Raw genomic sequence first — 21,879 nt, forward strand, 5'->3', positions numbered from 1 at the left:
AGCATTAATCACTTCTGCTGAAATATGCTGGATTTGCTTCTCGTCTCTGTACTAACATTAGCAGACAGCCCAAAATTGATATTCGCAAGAATTAGTGACTATTACTGAACAGAGAAAGTCCCAGCTAGAATTTCTCACCTAAAAGTACTACCTGCAGTAAAAAATGTATACAGATGTACAGAAATTTATGTCTGTATAAAATACACAGGCTATTTGCTGAACCCCCCACCCATCTCCACCAACACCACCTGCACCAATCCACAAACGTTAATTTTGGGAAGAAAATCCAGTCTGAGGGTGGTGCTTATTAATGCAACTCAGTGACTGTATCATGTGTATGGTGTATATATATGCTGTACCTAGGACTGCCATTCGAGGAGTGACCCTATGAAAACACAACTGTTCCCAGGCTCTCCATAAGCACAGCTTATTGGGAAACTGGAGAACAACATTCTCCCGTCTCCCAAGCACCACTGCAAATAGCAGGCAAGGAAAAAATCAGCATCAACAGCCATTACAGGGGCACGATTCTCAGCTATATTAAGCACGACTTATATCACAGGTGAATGCTGTTAAATGCAAGTTAGGAGGGGGAAAGGAGATATTTCTGCTGATAGTCACTTCCTGTATTTTCTCTGCCAGTATCAAAGGTCCAGTTGTGGGGGCTGGCCGACCGGAGAGCAACCAAATTAGAGTGGGAAAACACTAAGTTCTTATGTTAGGCTAAGAACTTTTTTCTCACACAGGCCAGTCTCCTTATTTGATCCTGCAGGCATTGAAAACCGTTGTGATGCTACATAATCTGCACTACAAGTCAGTTCTCACTACCGTTGAATATATAATGACTGGAACACCATAGCCTACGGAAAAAACAAGGGACAAAGACTTCACACTACAGTTCTTGCTTTATTTGTGCACAAAACTGGAGTTAAATAAGCCTTCCTTGGGCAAAGTTGTGCCTTTCAACAAGTATATCTCCAGAACCAGAAATAGGTTGGGAACACTATTTCTAATGTGGTTACAGGGGAAAGTATGTGAAAAACAAGCATTAAGTGCAACGCAAACAAATGTTCTGGCTATGTATTTTTAGAGAAGTATGAAATACAATTTTGAAGTCTTTGAATTAAAAGCACTGTTTAAATACTGGAATTATTATTATTAGTTCTCTAAACAGAACAGGTGACTATGGGTACAGATGAAAAACTCAAAGGGAACAGACTGGCCAGCAAGGGACACAGCTGCAACAGCAGGATGGCCTACAGATTTGCTCACCATCTCTGCTATTCATTTTTATCTAATTGCATGAGTATGAATGTAAGGCCTACAAAAGGTGTCAAAATGGAAGCCTGATGTCCATGGAATAAGTACAGCAAAACAAGACAGAGGTCAGCCATGCAAGCTGTCTTGATATTGTCTTGATGATGCATATTGACAGTCATCTTCCACAGTCAAGCAGAAAACATCTGATTACCCCTGGTCATTCGGTTCCTGCCCTCCCTGCCAAAACTGTCTAGAATGTTGTTAAATGGGGCTATTTGCGTTGGTAGCCTCTATAAACTGGACCAGACTATCAATCTTCTCTTACACAGGCCACTGAAAAAGCCATGATAAATCTAGGCTGAATTTCAACAGGAGATATAGGAGTGAAAGATGTGTATCTTTAAAGATATAGCCACTTACATCTGATATGTTTAGAAATTCTCCCTCATGTGAAATACTCCCTAATTATCTGTTGATCTTTAACACCAACGGTCACAGTACCTCATAAATAATGCTTTCAAGAAGAACACAGTTCAGTTCCTTCAGAAGCTTTGCATACCTCACTCACGGGCTTCAGGATATTCTGCCTGTGTGTCTAACCTGTGTTGGGTCCCCAGAAGCTTACCAACACCTGTGAAAAACCTCATAAAGTTTATTATAAATGTAGTAATAATGAATCTGTAGTATCAGACCTACAGATTCAATGCTGGAAAGGACTAAGCAACATATCTTTGCCTTGTTGTTAATAGGAACCTCATAGTACCTAGCTTCAATGAAAAGTAGGCCCTAAAATAAGGTCTCACATCCTTTTTCGGTCATATAAAGCATCCTGAGAGCAAAAATCAAACAGCATAACATTTTTCTTTAAATCATTTCCTCTATGAATCAATATCATCAGTTACAAACGTAGGCCCAGTCTACCCTGAGGCACATGAATAAAACACCCACTAAGCATTTTCCTTAGGGTAGAATTAGGGCATTTTTTTCTAGCATGATATAATACAGAATATGCAAGGGACAGCTAGGTAGCCTCCCACATCTCAGAAGTACAGCTGACAATAGTGCCAGAGCATGTTCTCCACTATCTATATGCAAAAAAATACATATATAGCTACACATATATATATTTTACACACACACACAGACACAAACAGGCACACACACACGTATATATAAATAGTTGGTTGTGTGAGGGGGAACAAAAAGAGCAACAAGATGCTATGTACACTTTTGTTTTGTCTTCCTTGGGAAAAAGTCAGAGCTAAATTCAGTCTATACTCCAAGACTGTAAGACATGATGCCTTTGTGGGGGGAGGAGAGAGTTTAAGCAGGGGAAAGATTGTGTGAGAATATGATGAAGATGCTCTCTGCTCCTACACTACAGATGCACTCATTGCTTGCATTTCTCCCAGTTTATGCCTACTCTCACTTGCGGGAGAACTTACAATTCACAACACAGAAATCTCACCAGTACACTTAAAAGAAAGAAAGAAAGAGAAAGAAAGAATGCTAAGACTGTAACATTTCAGTTCTCTCTGAAGCAAGATTTAACATGAGTGGAAGAATTGTACTGAAAAAAAAGGAGTCTGTCACAGTCCAGTACCTCACAGGCCACTGCAACAAGTTTGACAGCAGCCTCTATAGAGTTGGCTTGCTTCTGGTTCACTGCACGTGAATACCACAGTCAATATCTGCTCACTCAACTAATACTGCTGACTACAGCACAAAGAACACAGGAATTTTGTCCAAGAAACCACAGGCTCAGAGCCTCTGAATGTGCACTATATCTAGAGCTTGCATTCTTTGCAGCTGATAACAGAATGAGATAATAGATAACTCAAAGAGCAAAACTACAGCATTGTAGTTATTCTACATATTTTTTGGTTGTATGCTACATTAACATAATGATCCACCAGTGAAGATATACTCAATGTTTTCAAGTCTGAATTATTTTTTTCTACTTGCTTTGTTCATGTTTTCTCTCTAATTTTCGACCTTTCACAGACACTGGATAGGTTCTTCCGCCAGTTATAACTGTACAGATCTAGAATAACTCAGTCCAAGTCCATGATAGATGCAGGCGAAGGTATTCATCCTATTATACAAAGAGGATGCACGCATATGCACACAGACAGACGAATATGCACACTCACACATAAACATCTGCACACAGGGAGCATGCCAAATGCGCCAAGTTATTCCTAGTTATTCCTCATGTCTGCAGAAAAATGTTAAACATGAGAAAGGGTCCCGAGGCAGGACTTCAGTTGCCATTCATTTTGATTCCATCATCTCTTAATTCACATTGGTTTGAAAGTCTGCCTTAGGGAACCACTTCTCACTGGCAGCCTGAGAATTCATCTAAGTACTTCTAACTGCCCAGATGGGGTAAAGCAGCTAAGTGGCAGTGTTGCCCAATGGTAATACCTTAATGCTGCTAAACCTAAAAGCTGTTTCTCGTCAACAACATAATCCATACAAACCACTTAAAGAATTAATTTCTTTGGATTTAGGCCCCACCAGAAGAATCGATGCCAGCCTGCCTCTCAGGTCTAGTTCAGACACTGAATTTCCTTTAGGATCAGCAGAGGAGCAGTCCCAATGACTACTGAAGGCCTTCCCCTCTCTTGCCTTCCTTTGCATCACCCCTGGAAGCCATCCCGCAAGTTGTTGTTTTTACCAAGTGACTACATCATGAGTAGTGGCCAGCAAGAAGCCCGCTGATGAAAGCATACCTCTCCCATAAAGGCGGGGGACTATTGCTTCTTGAGCATTTTCAGTTCACTGTGTGACAGGAAGCAAGAGGAAATGAACCCCACTTGTGCATACAGCTTAGTAGGGCTTCCATGAGGCCACAAGACAGCCTCTAGGAACTTGTTATGACTCCAGCAAAAACCGTTGAGAAAGAAAAAAAAGAGGCCTGTGTTATGCTTTTTCCAGACACCAAAATTTCATAGAAAATTTTGGGGGATATTTCTATAAAAGTATTTTTAACACAAACAAACCGCTGCATTTTACAAGTTCCAGTTTTCCTATATACATTAAAAACCTCACCAAAATTCTCCTCTCATTTCAATTGCTATAACTTCTCCAACCTTTCTGAAATCAATCTAGCTGTATGAGAAGAACAAAGGCCCTCTGTTAACACGACATTTATCTGCTGCTATTGTTTCTCCTTCATAAATCTGTAGTTCCCTGGCATTACAATTAGCTGCTCAAGAGAAAATGATTATGTCACAAAGTATTATCCACAACAGAAACAGATGAATGATGTGAACCAAATTTAATCTGGTGCAGTTAGAGGCAATTCTGTTGACTTTCATGTAAATGTGCCTGCTTAAAACAGGGTTGATTTTTAGCAGTGAATTCTTTTTCAATCTAGAATTTATTTCCCAGCATAAATGAACTTTTAAATAAGATACTCTTTTCTCAGTATTGTTTCTCCTAAGTAGAAAGAGAGCAAATCTGTAAGACATATGAGTTGAACTGAGTGCACAGGAACTTTAAACTACAGCTAAACTAAATGAATCAATGTAACTGAACCTCAGTAAAAGAGCTACATTCAGAAATACTTACCTATTTCAGTTCAGGGGACATTATTTTTTCTTGCAACTGTCTCTCAGAATCAAAAATATAAGAGAAGAAGCCACACCTTTTTTTCTGCCACTCAAGATGTGCCACCAAACAGAATAATTTGCTTTTCTGAACTTTCCACAGAGTTTCAGATACTTTTAAAAAACATGGTCTGTTTCTGAACCTGCTTTGCAAGTGTGCTTGCACAGCAGAATTTATGACCTGCAAGTCTTAAGGTAAATATTACTAAACAAGCAGCTACAGCTAAACAAAACACTGATTCACTATTCTATATGATGCAACACTACATACTGAGTGAGAGATCACAGTCCTAGTCTAGACTCAGGCTTCCTCTTGCCCCAATTTATAAAAAGCCTTGCACTGAAGAAAAACTACAGAAAAACTTCTGCTGAAGTCTATGTGCGAGCTTCCAGCCTTGCTATTTTATGACTGTGAATAACCATCTGAGCACTGCTCTGTCACCAACAAAAAGAGGCATGCGTGTTACCTACAGAGCGTACAACACACATATCCGTCAATTAACAAACACTGAGTAACTTTAACAAGTCATCGCTTCGTACCTCCTTCCTTCTCAGATACTTGCTATAAAAATTTCCTAGACTATCAGCATCTGCTCATTATTGATGCTGCACCTTCCTCACTTCCAGGGAAGAGTTTCTTCAGCTGCTGTCTATTTAATATAAGATTTCTCTCTGTTCACAAAAAAGACTTTCATAGATGATTTTGGAAAGCTGTAACTACAGTCATCTTTTAATGTCCCAAGAGCTTCTCAGCCTTTCTTCTTCAGTGGCTCCCGGCTAAATCATAAAACCTGTTCCAAGTCTTAAAGTAATGAAAGCCAATCCAACTCGTGTTGTTTTTCACACTGGGTGGGGCTCTCATTCCCACTGTGAAAGCATCAATGAATGCTCTAACAAGCCGAGGAACTCCTTGCCAAGTCTCTGGCTTAGACATACACTGAGGTAAAGCAGTTAGTAAACATTTAGAGGTTAAAACATTGAGATTTTGAAAGGAAACAGGAGCTTAGGAATGAAAGTATAGAGGAAAAATCAAAATAGCAATGATGAGACTGAGGCAACCTTAATGTCCTATCAATAGTATGACAAGCACTTCTTAATAATTAAGGATATTTTGTGGGGCCAATGTTTTCATCTTCTTGCATTTGGACATCACCCATCGTATTGAGTGGTCCAAAGTCAGAGGCTGATGAAAGCTGGAGTATCTGGGCCTTCCTTCCTTTCTTTCTCACCCTTCTGTAACAGATGTCTGTATATATTAGATATGAAATAACCGATCCAAGAATCTAACTCCCTTTTTAATGAACTTGAACCTGACTCCGCAAACAGAATATGTGTTTTGCTTTAGTACTAGTGCATTCACACAGAATTCAAAATACCTGTTCACAGGGTCAGTGTCAGGCACATGCAGAAGTATCTGCAGGTTTGGAGCTAAGACTGCCAAACTCAGATCCCACTAGCCTCAGGGAGCAGTTAGAAGAAAGGGGTCTGGAGTCTTGCTCATTCTAAGAAGCTACAAGACAGCAAGTGTAACTCGCAGCTTCCCCCTTGCAAGCGCCTCCTCCCCTGGCCATAAACATATGGGTAACATCACACTCTCTCACTCAGAGTCTGGGGCCAGGGTAAAATCCCGGGCAAGGGAACGGGAGATGATGACTAAACGGATGAATGTTTTGGAACACACATGGTATATCTTGTTCAGTGATCAGCTCTGAAACTTTAACTTTCCACCAGCCTCCTATGACATTTCCATTAACCACTCTGAGGAAATACACTGGCCACCACTCTGTGGCCATTGCAGACATTGCCGCTTTGCAGCTCTTCCCTGGCCCACACCTGCTGGAGTGTACTTCCTCCGCAGCCAAGGAACAACACCCAGAAATGCTTTCCATCCATGCGTAGCTTGGGTCACCTTCAAAGGCCATCCATCCCAACCTAGTAATGAAGCAGATTGGGAGCTTTCACACAACCTGTGAATTCAACTCAGCAAAGGTATCGGAATGACCAAGAGCAGTAACTTCTTAAATCACTCAGCTACATTTGTGTGTAGAAATTTGCTGCTACCTTGAGAGTCTTTTTTAATTAATACATAAAAACTCTCATCCTGCCTAAGTCCGATTTTTAAAGTTGTGGGACTATAAAGTTACACTCATTTATACCTGCTTTGCCATAAAAATAATCAAGATTTCACTATTCTTCCATTGCTCAGTCCTAACAACAACTCATTCCAACAAAGGTAATGTCAGCAAAGACATCAGACACTGTAAGACCTAGCTGATAGCAAATTTTAATTTGGTTCTTGAGGAGCAAAAAAATCAGCATGCTTAGAGTAATAATTTATGTTTAAATAAATACCCTCATTAGCAGCACAATTTTGAATCACTGCACACTGACTGGAGAGCTGTCACTCCCTATTGGATGGCTTTGCAAACATTAAGGACCAAAATATAGTTTAGCTTTGGTTTCTGCTTTAGTACCTTGCTTTAGAAATCAATTTTGAAAATTAACAAAGAGCCAGACCAAAGCAATAACAAAAAAACAAAGCAAACAGTAGGATTATTAAAGCCATGTTTCTTTTGATATGTTTTAATCATATGATGCTTAACAAGTAATTTAACTTGCTGTTTCAATGCAAAGTAGTAAAACTGAATTACAGTTTACTAGAAACATTTTGAAAACTAAGATTCATGCCTTGAATTTGAAAAAAGGAAAACAAGCATTCCAGCTCCAATTACACTGTTCATATGTCCCTGTTAAAGAACAACTTGAGTTTCATACATTTTCCCTGAAGTGTAAACTGAAGATGCACTGTAAAAATTTCAGGATAACTAACCAGTCCTAACAAACAGGTTTTGGTAACACAAAGTGACATGTTTCAGTACATATTCATAAGGGTTGGGGGTTATTATTGGGCTGTAATTGCAGTTGTTCTAACACCTAATAAGCCATGGTTGGAAAAACAAAGGCAGGTTAATTTGTGATTTCCTCTACTCATTCAGAGGCAAATTAAGTGTCAAACAGCTAATACAGAACATATTTCATTTTATGAGATTTTAATTTAATTCTGCACCATATCGTTGATGCCTTAATGTAGGGTGGTTTATCTAAGAAGAAGAGCAATTTATAAACCTCTTTCAATTGAATTCTTTAATGATAGGATACGATAGCATAATTACAGCAGTGCCTGCTAGTCCTACTACACATAAGCATCTGTCAGCAATTCCATCATAAACATAAACTCCTATTTTAGGGTTTATAACTCAGTTATAAAATTTGGCTCCAGGGTGAAATTTGGGATACAACAGTTCTGCCCATTAGCAATTAAACTACAAAAATCATATATAAAAAACATATATCTTTAGAGCTGGAATTTCATACAAGCCCTGTAACACCTTAAAAATTCCTCATCCTTTTTTTTCTACTTGCCTATTATACAAAATTATGTGCATATGTTGTAGGTATCATGTGGACGAGTCCATTTCCACATTTTTTCTGTAGTTGTATTATTACTAACTAATTCCACTAAGGCTTGACAGGTTCTGGAACACATTTCTATGAGCTTGGATAATTGGAAAGATGCCAATTTTTTGCCCTTTTTTTTTAACATTTGAGGGTACTATGAAGCTGAAGGAGAAAACCACTCACACAATGAAGTCATTGATGAAACTGTGGGTAAACATTTGTATCCCGACTGGTGTTCTATCCATTTTCTCTCAGAATTCTCAAATAACTTTGTGTATCAGGTTCTTTCCTTTTTCTCCATGGTATTAGGACAGCAATGCAAGTAATGGCTCCAAAAGATCCAAAATCTGACATTCCTAAGTAATACTTACACCAGGGTCTGTAAATCTTATGAGAAAACCATTGGTGTCATCACATATGTCCACTAAAGGGTATTCCTAAAAACTGCAAAAGCATGACAAACCTTAACACCTACAAAGAAGCTGTTAGAGTCTGACAGATTTTTTTTAAGTTGCTTAATTGCATATTTACATTTAATTACGCAGCTCCTAATGGCTCTAAGGGTCTATTACAGCTCATCATTTCAATGGTGACATAAAGTAAATGACTAGAAGAATCTACACAGTTTATGGAAAAGTAAATGGACAATATCAAGGAAATCTTCATTTTAGAGCTTGGGCTGATATCAGAGAGTGTTTCTAAAGCAACTGCCTGCAGTCATATCACATCACGCTAAGATCTTCCTGTCTCTTACAAGCCTACACAGGGCCTGGCTGAATCACTACTTCAACACAAGGCCTGTAGGGTACAGCTGGAAGCAGGGGTGTTGTGACTCAGTAAGTGGCATCTTTCTTTAGAACAGACATTGATTTCAGTAACTGTGTGTGGTGTCAGAGGGGATTATTGCTGAATTCCAAATAAGATGTTAATCTGACTTTTTCAACATCTTTTTTGGATCTTAAAAAAATCCTGGCACTTTTACCAGTATAGGGTACTAGTCCCAATTTCCCATCTAAACTAGGGAATCACATTCAGCCCACCTGAAAGACTTGCCCTCGGCTGCACAGTGTAATCTTACGGCCTGGGGCTCACGGGGCTCAGGCTCTGGAAAGGTCTCTGTGCAGTGCGTAAAGCAAGCCTGGGCCCCACACAGCATAGGACACAGAAGTCTCAGTGAATGCTCACAGATGGTGTCCAGATTTTGAAGACAGCCCTCTGCTGATCTGAGTTAAAATATTTTAGTGATCCACTTCAGATCCAATTCACCACTTAATCAGTCTCAGTCCTGTCACCCTTGTTCTGGCAATCTGTGGAACTGGTGCACTAGTTTATAATATGCTTGGAAACCCTTGGAATTATTTGCTGGTGCTTCCTATCCCCGTCCTGCTCTCACGGAAGACAAAGACAAATTTCCCATTAGCTTAGCATGGAGCAGGATCATTCCCAGAACTTCCAGTTGGAAGTTGTTTTCTTTCACTTTACAAAATATGAGAAAAAGCCAAAAATTATCTAGTCAGTATATTCACATGCACTGCAAAATCTAGAATAAATGTGCTGAGTCTGTATGAGCCTGCCATCCTCAGCTTACATTTTTTTAGCAGCAAATTTAAATAAAAAATTGTTTGGTGTATTTGAATATATTTTATTATGTGGCTGACTGTGGTGTAAATACTGGTGTATCAGAGGAACTCTGAGGAATAAATCACAAGTTTCTGTACTCTCTCTTTCTATAAATACCCACTTTTCCTCTAATGCCCAAGGAAGACTGCAGCACAGATTTATTACTTACCCCCAGGCAAATTTGCTCTGAAATTACAATTCAGTAAAAGAAGACTGATCCAAAAAAACTGTTAGTAAAATATTGTGTGCGTACTTGGGCATGTAGTTAGGATTGTTAATATCAATTAATTCTGCTCACAGAGGAGGACTTGTTTTAAAACAACTTCATTTTTCTTCTGCATATATGTAATTACACAGCTGTAACTAATAGCCATAGCAAAGCAATCTGCCATCTAAACAACTAGCATTATTCTTCAAAGTATGGCTTGTGCTTTTCTTCTTTTATTTTCTCAGTATGAGAGGTGATTAGCAGATATGATTAAACGTATATATCAGGCCTTTTAGCAAAGTACTAAGCTCCGCTTTTGGGCTTCATTTTTAATGGTATATAGCAGTTTTCTGGACACAACAACTGTTTTATTCAACAATGCTGGTATCTGTCTCCCCATATAGAACTAGATCATATTTATTTCTACAGGATCTCACCACTACCACCCTTTTATAATGCACGTTATCACTGGTATTCATTTCTTTTATCTTTGTGTAAACCATGTGCTCTATCACATTTGCCATTTTGTTTGGGTGACATTCCCATCAATCAACTGATTGCCTGTGTGCGCACACAACGGGGACTATGAAAATTTACCAAAAATTTCATTATGCTTCATAGCAGTCACTAGAAAAAAAGCTTTGGCATGAGATGAAATTTTAGCTGTGAAGAATCCCAAGCCTAATCCAGACAAAATATATGTTCTGCCTGGCTGTATTTCACAGAGATCGGCACTTTTTAATTTAGTATTTATAGAATGACAACACACAGAATAGATGTCAGCAAAATATATAGGTAACACTTGCCAGCTACCTATTGTAACAGGAATTCCTTAGGCACTAGCCTGGTTTTGCTTCACTAACAGATAAACTTGATGCATCCCGATTCTTGCTCTTTGCCTAGACTGGCAAAGTGCTCCAGATGCACAGTTTCAAGCATGTAAAGTTTCAAATACTTGCCCATTCTTCTAGGCACCACGGCCAGCTGAAGCAGGGAGAATACTTGATACTCACACATGCAGAGGAGGAATGGGAGATGGTTCATAATGGTAGCGTCCCTCATGATGTCTTGCATCAATTGGTACAGGAGGGTGGAATGCTGGAAAAAGGTGAGGCGGATCTGAAAAAACAAGCAAGGTTCCCAAATCTGAGTATCTCAAATGTCTCTTGAACATCAAATAATGATGGAATAGATATTGAAAAGTGTGTCAACAGCAATACGACTTAGGGGTCAAATTCTCCTTTCCTGTTGCAGTCAGTCAGGGTCTGTCTCAGAGGAGAGTTTGGCCCACAGTATTTGCATGAATATGTATTTATTAATTTTTATATTCTCTTTTTATAGCTTAAATGGAAAGGGACGTAAAGAAGTCTTTAATAAATAATTATAGTGCCCATATGTGAAGTGTCAGATCAAAAGGACCATCAAGCCTTTCATAAGCATTCCTGATTTATTTATTTTTTATTAAAACAAGAAAAAAATATCCCGAAAAAAAGGCCCAAGCAGAGAAAACAATAAAATAAAGAAGTGTATCAGCAGAGATATATACGCAACCCGACAATGGAAGGGAAAACCAAAGCAGCATGCTGAGAAAGGACTATCTGGAGTAAATCAGACAATGAAGTTAAAAGGGAAAGGCAATTGGGAGAGGCTGTACTGGAGATGCTTAACTGCATCGCACCAGTGGAGGCTTCAGGAGGAATGTGCCTCAGGAAAAGAGGATTAATTTCATATCACCCTTAAAAAGGAATGGTGCTTTCTTTGCCGCCGTGGCTGCAGGCCCACAGACCCACGGCTTCCATATACTCCCTGCCCCATCCCTCCAAGGTGCTAGTGGGAAGGGCAGCTCGGCAGCTGCATGGCTCCTGTTCCCTGCTGTTTCCAGACAGACGGGGAAGGCGCCTCAGCTTCCCCTGCTCACCACACCTCCCACAGGCACCCTGCATGGAGGGACCCAGCACAAGCCTGCTCCACATTTTCTCAACATTTCTGTAAGAAAATCACCTCCCAGTTTTGGATGACAGAATTTAAATAGACTACAAGTCTCTGAACAATACAGCAGTGCACCTTTGCAATTTGTTTGCGTAAAGAATGTTTCTGTATGCACTATGTTCCTTGCTGTATCCCAAATGTGCAAAATTCAGATAGTTCCACAAATGAGAAATACTAAGTGTCTCCAGTGGCACAAAACAAACAGATCCTTCCCAATTATTGCCTGATTGCCACTTTGTATGAAGTCACATGTTTATCTGACACTAAAGACTGACAAGAACAGACATGAGGTCATGTTATGGATTTACTAAAATGCTTCTAGAAAGACAAAATCCATAATTATGCGCTCACAGTAAAACCAAGCCTATTTCAGTTTTGCTTGCTGACTCTTAAGGTATCTTCTCTTTGTACTTCCTGCCTTTCCTATTCAGAAAAATGTAATCCTCTTCTTAGATTATGTTATCTATGAAAACAGTTGCCTCACACCAACTTGTGAGGGTAAGAAAATGGATTTTTCCCCTTGATATTTGTCAAAAGTTGGGTTGGTCTGTTACCATGTTTTGAAGCAGGAATAAGAAATAGAGTAATAAAAATCATGGCCCTCAGGAAATAAATGAAGGGGACAAAGGGAAAATCATGTAAATTCTGTGGAAATATTTCCAGTAGTTCAGGAAAATATGGAAACATTTGAAATCGCCTGTCCAGTTTCACTGCTTCTTTCTATGAAACATCAGCTAGCGTGTGATCAGCCACAGCACATTTCTGCCATTTACTGACTCAGAGCTTAGCACTATAAATGAAAAATAACTGTGGCTTACTAATGTGAACCGGGAAACCAATCTCATGATAGCTTTAATTCTAACTCTGTTATACAAACTGGACTTAAATATGCAACGCATTACAATGTTCTGGAGACAGGAAGCTTCTGTGCCTGTGCTGAGCACTCCTTGATTTCAGTGGGATTAAAGGCATGTCACAGATAACCAGATATCCCTGTGAGCACATGGTTATTGTCTGAACGGAAGATATTTCCCTCCATCTCATGAAATGCATTCTTCACCAATTACCAACATAGAGAAGGGGAAGAGGGGCACAAGAGATACATTTTAGTGTATCTCCCCGTTTGTGTGCCCTGTTCCCTACCTCTCTGCTATCGACTGCAATAGTGTAAGCTGAAGCAAGCAGGTTTTAAAGCAGAAGTTTGGGATTTTAAAATAAAAACTCAGGCATCATTTTTTCAAAGAAGAAAGTACCCATTCGCTTCCTTGCAGACGCGCAGGCAAGTCCTTCTCTGCCCTACACTTCTCTGATGAGCAGGCCTGGGGAGCAAAGGTGAAACCACAAGGATTCTGCTACCCTTGCTCAAGTCGACCAGGACGGGCTCCACCTGGCCATGGCGAGCAAGTCCGTTCAGGCCACAGGGCCGACCTGCTGTACCACGCTCATCTGGCCTGGGCATCGATGTGTGGAATGCAACGCCAGTATTGACACAGAGAAACACAGCTTAACTCTCCAGAGGACCAGCGCTGAAGTTGAATGTGATCATCTATCATTCCCTATCTGGGGAACAGGAAATGCATATTAAATGGCTTCAAAATGGGATTCCCCTCTGTGAGGCCCATGCAGTGTAAAGCACCAGCAAGTTGTATTTAACACATAGGATATAAATCTCCAAGAACACCTTTTTGAGTCCTCTCACATTAAGCTCCTTTGTGTATCTTGGTTGCATCTTGTTTGCAGTTTCCATCTGGGAAGCAGACATACTTCATCACTGCACAGGGAGCTGTCTCAGTCAGCCCCGCACAGACTAAAACAGAGCTGCATATCAAAACTCAACATAATTATGCATCTCTCAGTTTATTATTTACACATGAGCAATACAGCTGGTGAACATCATAACTCAAGTGTATGTGTAGTAAGTCACTACACTGTAGCCATCTCCTGTTGCAACCCTTAAAAAATACCACATGATGACTTTTCCAAAGTCAGGCTAAAATTGCTGAAGCAGAATGAAGTGCCACTAAACCTGGCTACCTCCTATTTATCATATAATTTCCTGACTGATGGTTCCACAAACCAGCTGCTAAGTGCTGCGTACTCTACTGTCAGCAAACTAACATGCTAAATGGGAGACAGGGAGAATAATGTGCAGAACTAGTGGAATCAATTTTACAGAGGGAATTCAAATTCTGTCATGTTTGGGTAAGTCCTCAGCACAGAGGTAAGCAGTAAATTCTACACGCTTGGGGGTCCAAAACCACTCCACATTTAAGAATGTTGAATATTTAAATGAAAATACTCTTACATCAAGCAGAGACCTGCAAAAGCACCCATCATCCAGGACTTCACTTGGAATACACTTGAAACACCATAAAATGTAATTGGATGACCTGTATCTAAATGGAAATGCATAATAAGAAGTTTGCAAAGCAGTAATTCAGGCTTGTGCCAGTTTCCCATTGCTTTTTCTTATCCCACCCAGTAACTGTGTCATTAGAGGCACCACCAGAATATTAGAGGCATGTTCTGCCATTATTATTTATGCTATAGCTGAATGAAGAACAAGTGAGACTAGTCACAGCGAATGACTGATTCTCATCTGATTCTGTTTGTGAGTGGTGCTCTACCTATCCAGAAAACCAGGGGGCAACTTAGTCTAAAAGACAGGACACTTGCTCTAACTATAGTGGTATTTATACATTTCCTATAAGAAAGTGTGAGGAACAAAACTCTTATCCTTAGCAAGTAAGAACCCCTCTCACCAAGATATATCAACAAAATCTAACTTCAACCTTCCTATTCTGTTGGGGAAACTGTTTATTACCATTTGCAATTTGTTAAAAAATTCTGGTTGAGATGAAAACTAGCATTGCCTATGGCAGGCAGTTTTCTTACACACATCCAAAGCCAACCATGAGTTCATGGACAAATCCTTCAACAAACCCTTACATCCTTGCAGAGAATCTCTGAAGTTAGCGTACAGTATAGGAATCAATACAGATAGATGCTGCCTGTGTATTTAGGGCTCTTGGCTTCAACTCAATGGAAGTACCTGATTCTGTGCTTAAATCCCACTATTTTCAAGAACTGTTAAGGGCATGCCAAGATACTGAAAATACATTTAAGCATACTCCTCATGCATTGCTGAATTTAGTACGTGTTGCCTTCTCCCGACTCTCTGCTGGCTATTCCTGTAAGCATCCTGCAAACTTCTGCTCTTCTGTCTCCTACATAGTTAACAGAGTCTCTTCAGACAAAATGGGAGATACAACTGTCTAAAATGCTAAAAACTCATCGATCTCAGCACTGTGAGATTTTCTGGAAAAGATGTCAATTTTTGCTGACTTTTTATTGTGTAGAATGTGCTTTTCATTTCTTCTTCAAGAATCCTTCTTACCTCCTTAAAGAAAGTGAATAGGATCATCTCTCCCAAATTATAATCACTTCCATGCAGGAAAAAAGAAGAGACTACACTTGTTCTCTGGAAGTCAGTAACCTACAGCTCCTCTGCAGCAGCAAGGGAAAGAAACTGGGAGAAATGACAGGTATGTTCCTTGTTGCTGAACAGAAAATCTGAACTGAAGTCTAATGAGATGTAATAGCCAGCACTGATTCACTGAAAGATTTGGCAGAGAGGCAGCTGATTCTAGCCAGCTCAGAGGTGCTGTGCAATGCCTTGAGACAACAGTAAAGAAGCTGGGAAGAAGAACAGAACTGTGAGGTTGCTCCAACGCTCACTGAAGTCGAGGAGAATTTTTCTGTAGAGTCTGTAGTCTCTCAGAGAAGCCTTATTCTGTTCAGGGGATCATTAAATCTGGAAAGTTCAGCTTTGGTGGTAAAGCTAACAAAATAGACTCTGCCCTCAGCTAACTGATTTGCTCAAGCACCTTGTGATTCTTGGCCAAACCCTTGAGCAAGGAGGCTGCTGAAATGACAGGCTGCATTTTTCAGCATGTTGAGAAAACGTGTGCTACTGTGTAAAATGTCTGAATCAGCTTGAAAGCATTCAGTGAAGCCCCGGTATCTACACCTGTGTTGCGAGACCACGGCACCAGCAAATACAGGCTTCAAGTATAATACAGGCAGTACTTGTTCTATTTTAGCAGATTGTCATCAGAATGATCAGCTCTCTAAATCCGATATAACTATGCCAGGTGCAGAACTCTGTGAGATATAACCTCATTTGAGGTGAAATCTTGTCCCCACTAAAATTAAATAGGGTTTTGATGCTGAACTCAGTGGTACCAAGATTTCATACCAGATGTTACAGAAACAATATTAGACACAATATAGCCTCTCTGCTAATGTCTTTTCAATACGCAGAATAGTTTTGAAGAGTTTGCCAGCAAATTTCTACACTTCCTTTGGTTCATAAGCTGATCACCAGATGGGAATTTTCTAATATTCAGGTTTGCAGTCCCTAAGGGCACCGCTGTTTCTTCATGTACATTTGCTTCAACTGATTTGAACTTAACAGTATTGCTAAGTTTTATGGCAAGAAAAGATCTTATTTTGGATTTTTTTTTTTTTTTAATTACAACTTGCATTAGTGCTCAATAAGAGCATGTCTTGTCTTTTGGGGGGAGGCAGTTCTCTTTAAAAACAGGGTGAGCTATGTTCTCTGCTTTATACAGAGGCCTTTAAAGAAGAAGAAAAAAGACTGAGCCACAGCCACACGTTAATGCACACACCTAACTTCATGCACTTTGAAGAATCTCCCTATGATGACTGGGGTTGCTGCTTCACTGTTGCTGGTTGCCATCCAAAGCACTGCTTATCTGTAGACTGATCCACAGATGTGCTATAACCAGTTATCTCCGGAGGCTCTTCTGTGTCTGTGTGTGCCTGTATGTGCATGCATGCACGTGCACGCTTCCAATGGGGCAACTGTGGTGTTGAGACGAATGGGACTACTCACTATCTGACTTTACAGAGAAGGAGTTTTTCGGCAGACAGTAGAAAAGCCCCACAATGCCATGGCAGAAGCAAAAAGCATGTAAATGGATAAAGCAGGGAAATGGACAGAGAGAGCTCTTTTAATTTACTAAGTTCTCTCCATTTCAGTAACACTAGATCTTAATTGTGATGAAATGTAGTAGGTGTAACAGTTTCAGAGAAAAATGCAGTTTTCAGTCAGATCATGTTCCTTCCATGCATCTGTGTTTATTAATGATGATTGGACTTCCCTCCCTATCTTCTGCTTGTGTTTCCAGAGGCCATACATTGATATTTAAAATTGGCCACAGGAGCGCCAACCCAAACCTCAGAAAGTAGAACACAGCTCCAGCTCTGTGCCTCTTGTTATTGTTGAAAAATAATTTCTACCTTTGCAAAGCAGAAAATTAAGGCTGCAGGGCATCTTAGATCTCTGCCATCCATTTTACCACTTTTTAGTTTGTAAACTTAAACACCTTGTGGGAACATGTTTTATTGTTTTTACTAATCCCACAACAACCATCATGCCAAAGAGTTGAAGGAGGAGCAGTTTTCTGTGTGCTGGAAGAAAAGTGCCTGGAAATTAATTCATTAGCTGGCACTGGTAAGTCTTTAACATGCCAAATTTGCTGCAGGTATTGGCTAAATAACTGCTGGATTGATTTCAGTTTGCATGCTTTATTTTTCCTCCCAGTCACTGCAACTCTGCTGTCTGAGGAGCAGGACTGTCCTCTGGAATACTAACTAAATTTCTTTGAGTCCATTCGACTGACTTTGGTGCTCCGTGCAGTTTGCCCATCCAAAAAAAAGGGGAAAGTAGTAACAGACAGACATGTAGGGTCATAAATATATTACATATATATAAAAAATCTTGAACTCAAGAGCTTCAGCTTCTTTAAGAATGTAATCTGTGTTTCATCACGAGCCAGGGATTTACTCACAAATGACTACATCTACTGGGACGGACTCACCAGTCACTCCACGATTCCTTGTGCTGCCCTGCTCATGCAGCGCAGTCGTGAACTCACCCCCTGTGAGTGCGCAGCACTGCCGAAGAGAACTGCAGCCCCAAACTCTCCCTATTACACACATTCCTGGCGTAGGAAAGCCCAGGCACCAAGACAGTACAATTTCCTCAAGAACGATGACAGTACAATTTCCTAGCAAATTGGTGGAAATAAACCAGGAATATCCCACCTCAGTAGCTCCTTCCACCCAGCAAACAACACTGGCTGCTCCATCATACAAGCAACCTTAGAAAACCCTCATGAACACTAGCAATGGCTGCATATAGCCAGCATCTGTACATTGGTCCATGCTTTCAGGAAGAGAATCCTATGAGACGTCTTGGCCTCATCACCATTTTTGGAGGGAAAATCATTTCATCTAATGCAGCTGGCTCTTGGTACAGCACAGCTCATCTTTTTCATAACCTCTGGATCCCACGCAGCGTTTCTTAACAAACTTAATCATGTGGTCTCCACGAGAAAATGACAAATTGTCCTCTGCCAGGGAACTGACAAAAGAAATCCCTCCCCCCATTACCTCGAATGGACTTGCTGCAGTGAAAAAATAATTTATCTTCTGCCTTGCAACACGCTTTCTGTTTTGCTGTTGTTCCCCCTAACTTCTTGTGCCACTGGAGGTCAATGCATCCTCTACAGCTAAAAATCACTTCCCAAGGGTTTACACAAACACGAAACAGCATCCACGGTTAACTCTCAGCAACCCCAGACAAGTGGTTAATCCAGATGCTCTGGGAAGCTTCCCACCTTTGATTATATGCGTGTAAAAATTGTAACATCCTCAGTTTTCTCTCCTCTAAGAGCAGCAAATAGCCAGATGCATAATCACATACACAAATATTTTTGTACTTATGCATATGTGCACACACATTTCAATAACATATATAAAATTCTAGCTGTTGAAGGTGATCTACAAAGCTGAAATTAAGAAAATTAAAATATTATTAAAAAAAATCCTGATCTTCACTGGAGAGAACTAGAAAAAACTTAGAGCAAGACTCTGCAATGCGTAACTCAAAACTATTCCTAAGCAGATGTTTAACATGGGCTCCTCAGCCAGTGGGAAGAGAAGCTGCCATACAACAGCTTGGTTATGTACAGTTCAACACAGGCCAAGAAAAGTGTGTAAGTACCCCGCTATCAGGCATATGCCTTAACTCAATGATTATAAATATTTGTAAGATGCAAATGTTAATGTCACCAAGAAGAGGTAACAGAAAGCTAAAACTTAGAAAAAATCTAGAAATATCCTTGTATGCTGCTGATTTGATGTGGGAACAAATGAAAGAGAAGTTAGGTAATTAAAGAAACCTCAGTGGCATTTTTAAAAGTTTGCAAAATAGCTGTGTGAGTCAGACTGAAAATGTTACTTGTTTATGACACCTTGGTGATCTGTGTGCTCTTCTTCTGTGTAACAGAATCAAGTTTGAAAGCCATTTCAAAGGCCAAATTTGAACTGTTGGATATCAGCATAGTATGCTGAAAATCACTGTAGCTAAACAGATTTCCAGCAGCTGAGGTTCTGGACCACAGGGTGAAAGACTTGGAAATAAGTTATACTTGGCAGCTTTGATGAGTAATTTATGGCATGACAGGAACTAGAGAGGGAAAAGTATAATTAGATCAATTATGTCTATTTTTAGACATTAAAACAGCTCAGATTCTATGGGATGCACAATCAGATGACCTCTCAGAAAGATTTCTTTTTCCCTGCTGTTCAACTTGATTTTTTAAAATTTCATCGAAATATTCATAATTATTTAGCTTCACCCTGGACCATCCTAAGCAATTACTCTCCTGTGCTATTTACACTCTCGAAGCTCTTACAGATGCGCAGATAGTTATCACATGCACTTTCAGGCCACTCAATAATATGCATTTACTGCATTCTTTAATCTCTGTGTCCATATACTAAATTAACCACAATCACTTGCTGTGCTTTCTGGATTGCTTGCAGCTTGGGAGAGATATAGAGTTACCACCTCGGTGCTCTTGGACATCAGGTCTTCACACGGGCTGACATGACACCTTTTCAGAGGAGACAACCTTGGAAATTCGTAATGCAAATAACATATTTCTGAAAATTTCTCTTTCCAGCTGAGGTATGTGTTTCTACATATACCCCAAGTACCATTAGCTTTCATTTGCACACTATGAGACAGTGCCTTGCGACGACCTGCTCTAGGATTTCTACAGGGCTGCTGCTGAAAATAGCACTGTTCAAACCACCCTAAGGCAGCAGAAATCAGCTCATGGTTATTACTTCTTGATGTCTCTAAATACTTCAGTTTGAGTTGTTTTCTTCCTCCTTGCTCCCTAGTGTCCCCCTCCCCCCAGCTTCTCAGCCAGTGTCTCCCAGAGATTTCATTCTTACGCTGTGTACTTATTGTTTCAGACCATTACTGAAGATGGAAAGTAAGGCAAGTTCCCTTAGTTTCCTATATTGACATTTAAGCTAAGTGCTCATTCAGTCTATTTGGGGGGATGTCATATCATCAATATTCAAATCAATCTGAATTATTTTTTTCAAGGCAGGTTTCGCAAGGCAAATATTTTTAATGAAAAGGACCTTAGTCAAATTACTTCAACTTCTCTGTTTCTCTGTCTGGTCACTGTTAACATGGAGATATCCTTTATGAAACCCTGAACTGGTCAATGAAAAGTCCTGATTAAGAGCTAGAATACCAGAATTTTATCATCTATTGTATTCTGTTCACTCTCTATTTCTCTAATTCCTTAAAAAAGTGATTCAGTTGCCTAAAACTACTCAATTCTTTATGAATTCCCTTCAGGTTTTGCTCATGATCTTATTTTAGATTTGTTTTTCTTTACAGACAAATTCTTCTAATCACTTCCTATTATTCAAACAGAGCATGTAAGTATTATCATATAGCTCTGGATATCACCCTGCTTTTTGTTGTTTTTTAAGACAATTGTCAGAATCCCTCTCATTTCCTCTTCCCCACCACAAGGGCTTCCCTCTAGAATATATGGGAGGTTCCTCACAAAGTCGCACCGACAGCTTCACTCTCCTCCATCCTCTTGTTCTCTGCTGACGTGATGGCAGAATTTGGCCTATGATTCTGTTGCTTTGTGAACTAAGTGTTCCTTAGCAAAAGCAGACCAACCCTTTATTTAAGAGAGTGTCACCCACTTACATATAGCACCAGTGCTGAGAAACAGGACTAAGTGCACTTATGTCCGAGACTCAGAGTGCTACTTTAAAAAACAAGAAGAAAAAGTTGCCTCAGTGAGGAGAAAAGCAAAGAACTGACAACCTTAACACAGCTTAGTTAATGCTCACAGTCCTTAGCCACTGTGAGGACAGCCCTGACTTAGCAGTACAATATGTCAAAGCAGGATGCAACTGGTTGCATCAGACCTACTGTGTATGGACACTCAACTATGGAGAGCTTCTGGTTCCAGAATAAGCTCAGGCATCTCCTGAGCTCTCCTGCCTGCTCTGTGCCCTACTCATGCACAGGTCACTGCTGGGACCGGAGTGTCAGATCATGCATGGTTAGGTCCAGTCTCACCAGAAGACCAGACTGTCCCATTAGACAGAGAAAAGGAAAAATGGAAGAACCAGACGTGAGTAGGCAGAAGCATACAAATACTGCAGCAGGAAAAGCAGCCCTCAGCATTAACAAAGATTTTTCTGCATACAGACAGCACAAAAACATGTGCAAACTCTTCAGTGCAGAGTCTTTATGTCACGTGAGTACAGTGCTTACACAACAGCACTAATTGGCACTATTGGCACTAATAT

At 40.0% G+C, this 21,879-nt stretch overlaps 1 protein-coding gene across 9 annotated transcripts in view; it reads right to left on the reverse strand.

Annotated features, from left to right (window-relative positions):
* The window catches only part of GLI3 (GLI family zinc finger 3), a 217,830-nt gene that overhangs the window by 88,294 nt on the left and 107,657 nt on the right, over positions 1-21,879 (reverse strand). For all 9 annotated transcript variants that reach the window (XM_026121398.2, XM_026121400.2, XM_064506607.1 and 6 more), the window contains one exon: positions 11,175-11,280. In XM_026121398.2, the coding sequence (XP_025977183.2) occupies positions 11,175-11,280 (106 nt within the window). The remainder of the gene's footprint in view (positions 1-11,174; positions 11,281-21,879) is intronic.

This window comes from Dromaius novaehollandiae, chromosome 2 (assembly GCF_036370855.1).
Source record: "Dromaius novaehollandiae isolate bDroNov1 chromosome 2, bDroNov1.hap1, whole genome shotgun sequence".
Taxonomy (NCBI): Eukaryota; Metazoa; Chordata; class Aves; order Casuariiformes; family Dromaiidae; genus Dromaius; species Dromaius novaehollandiae.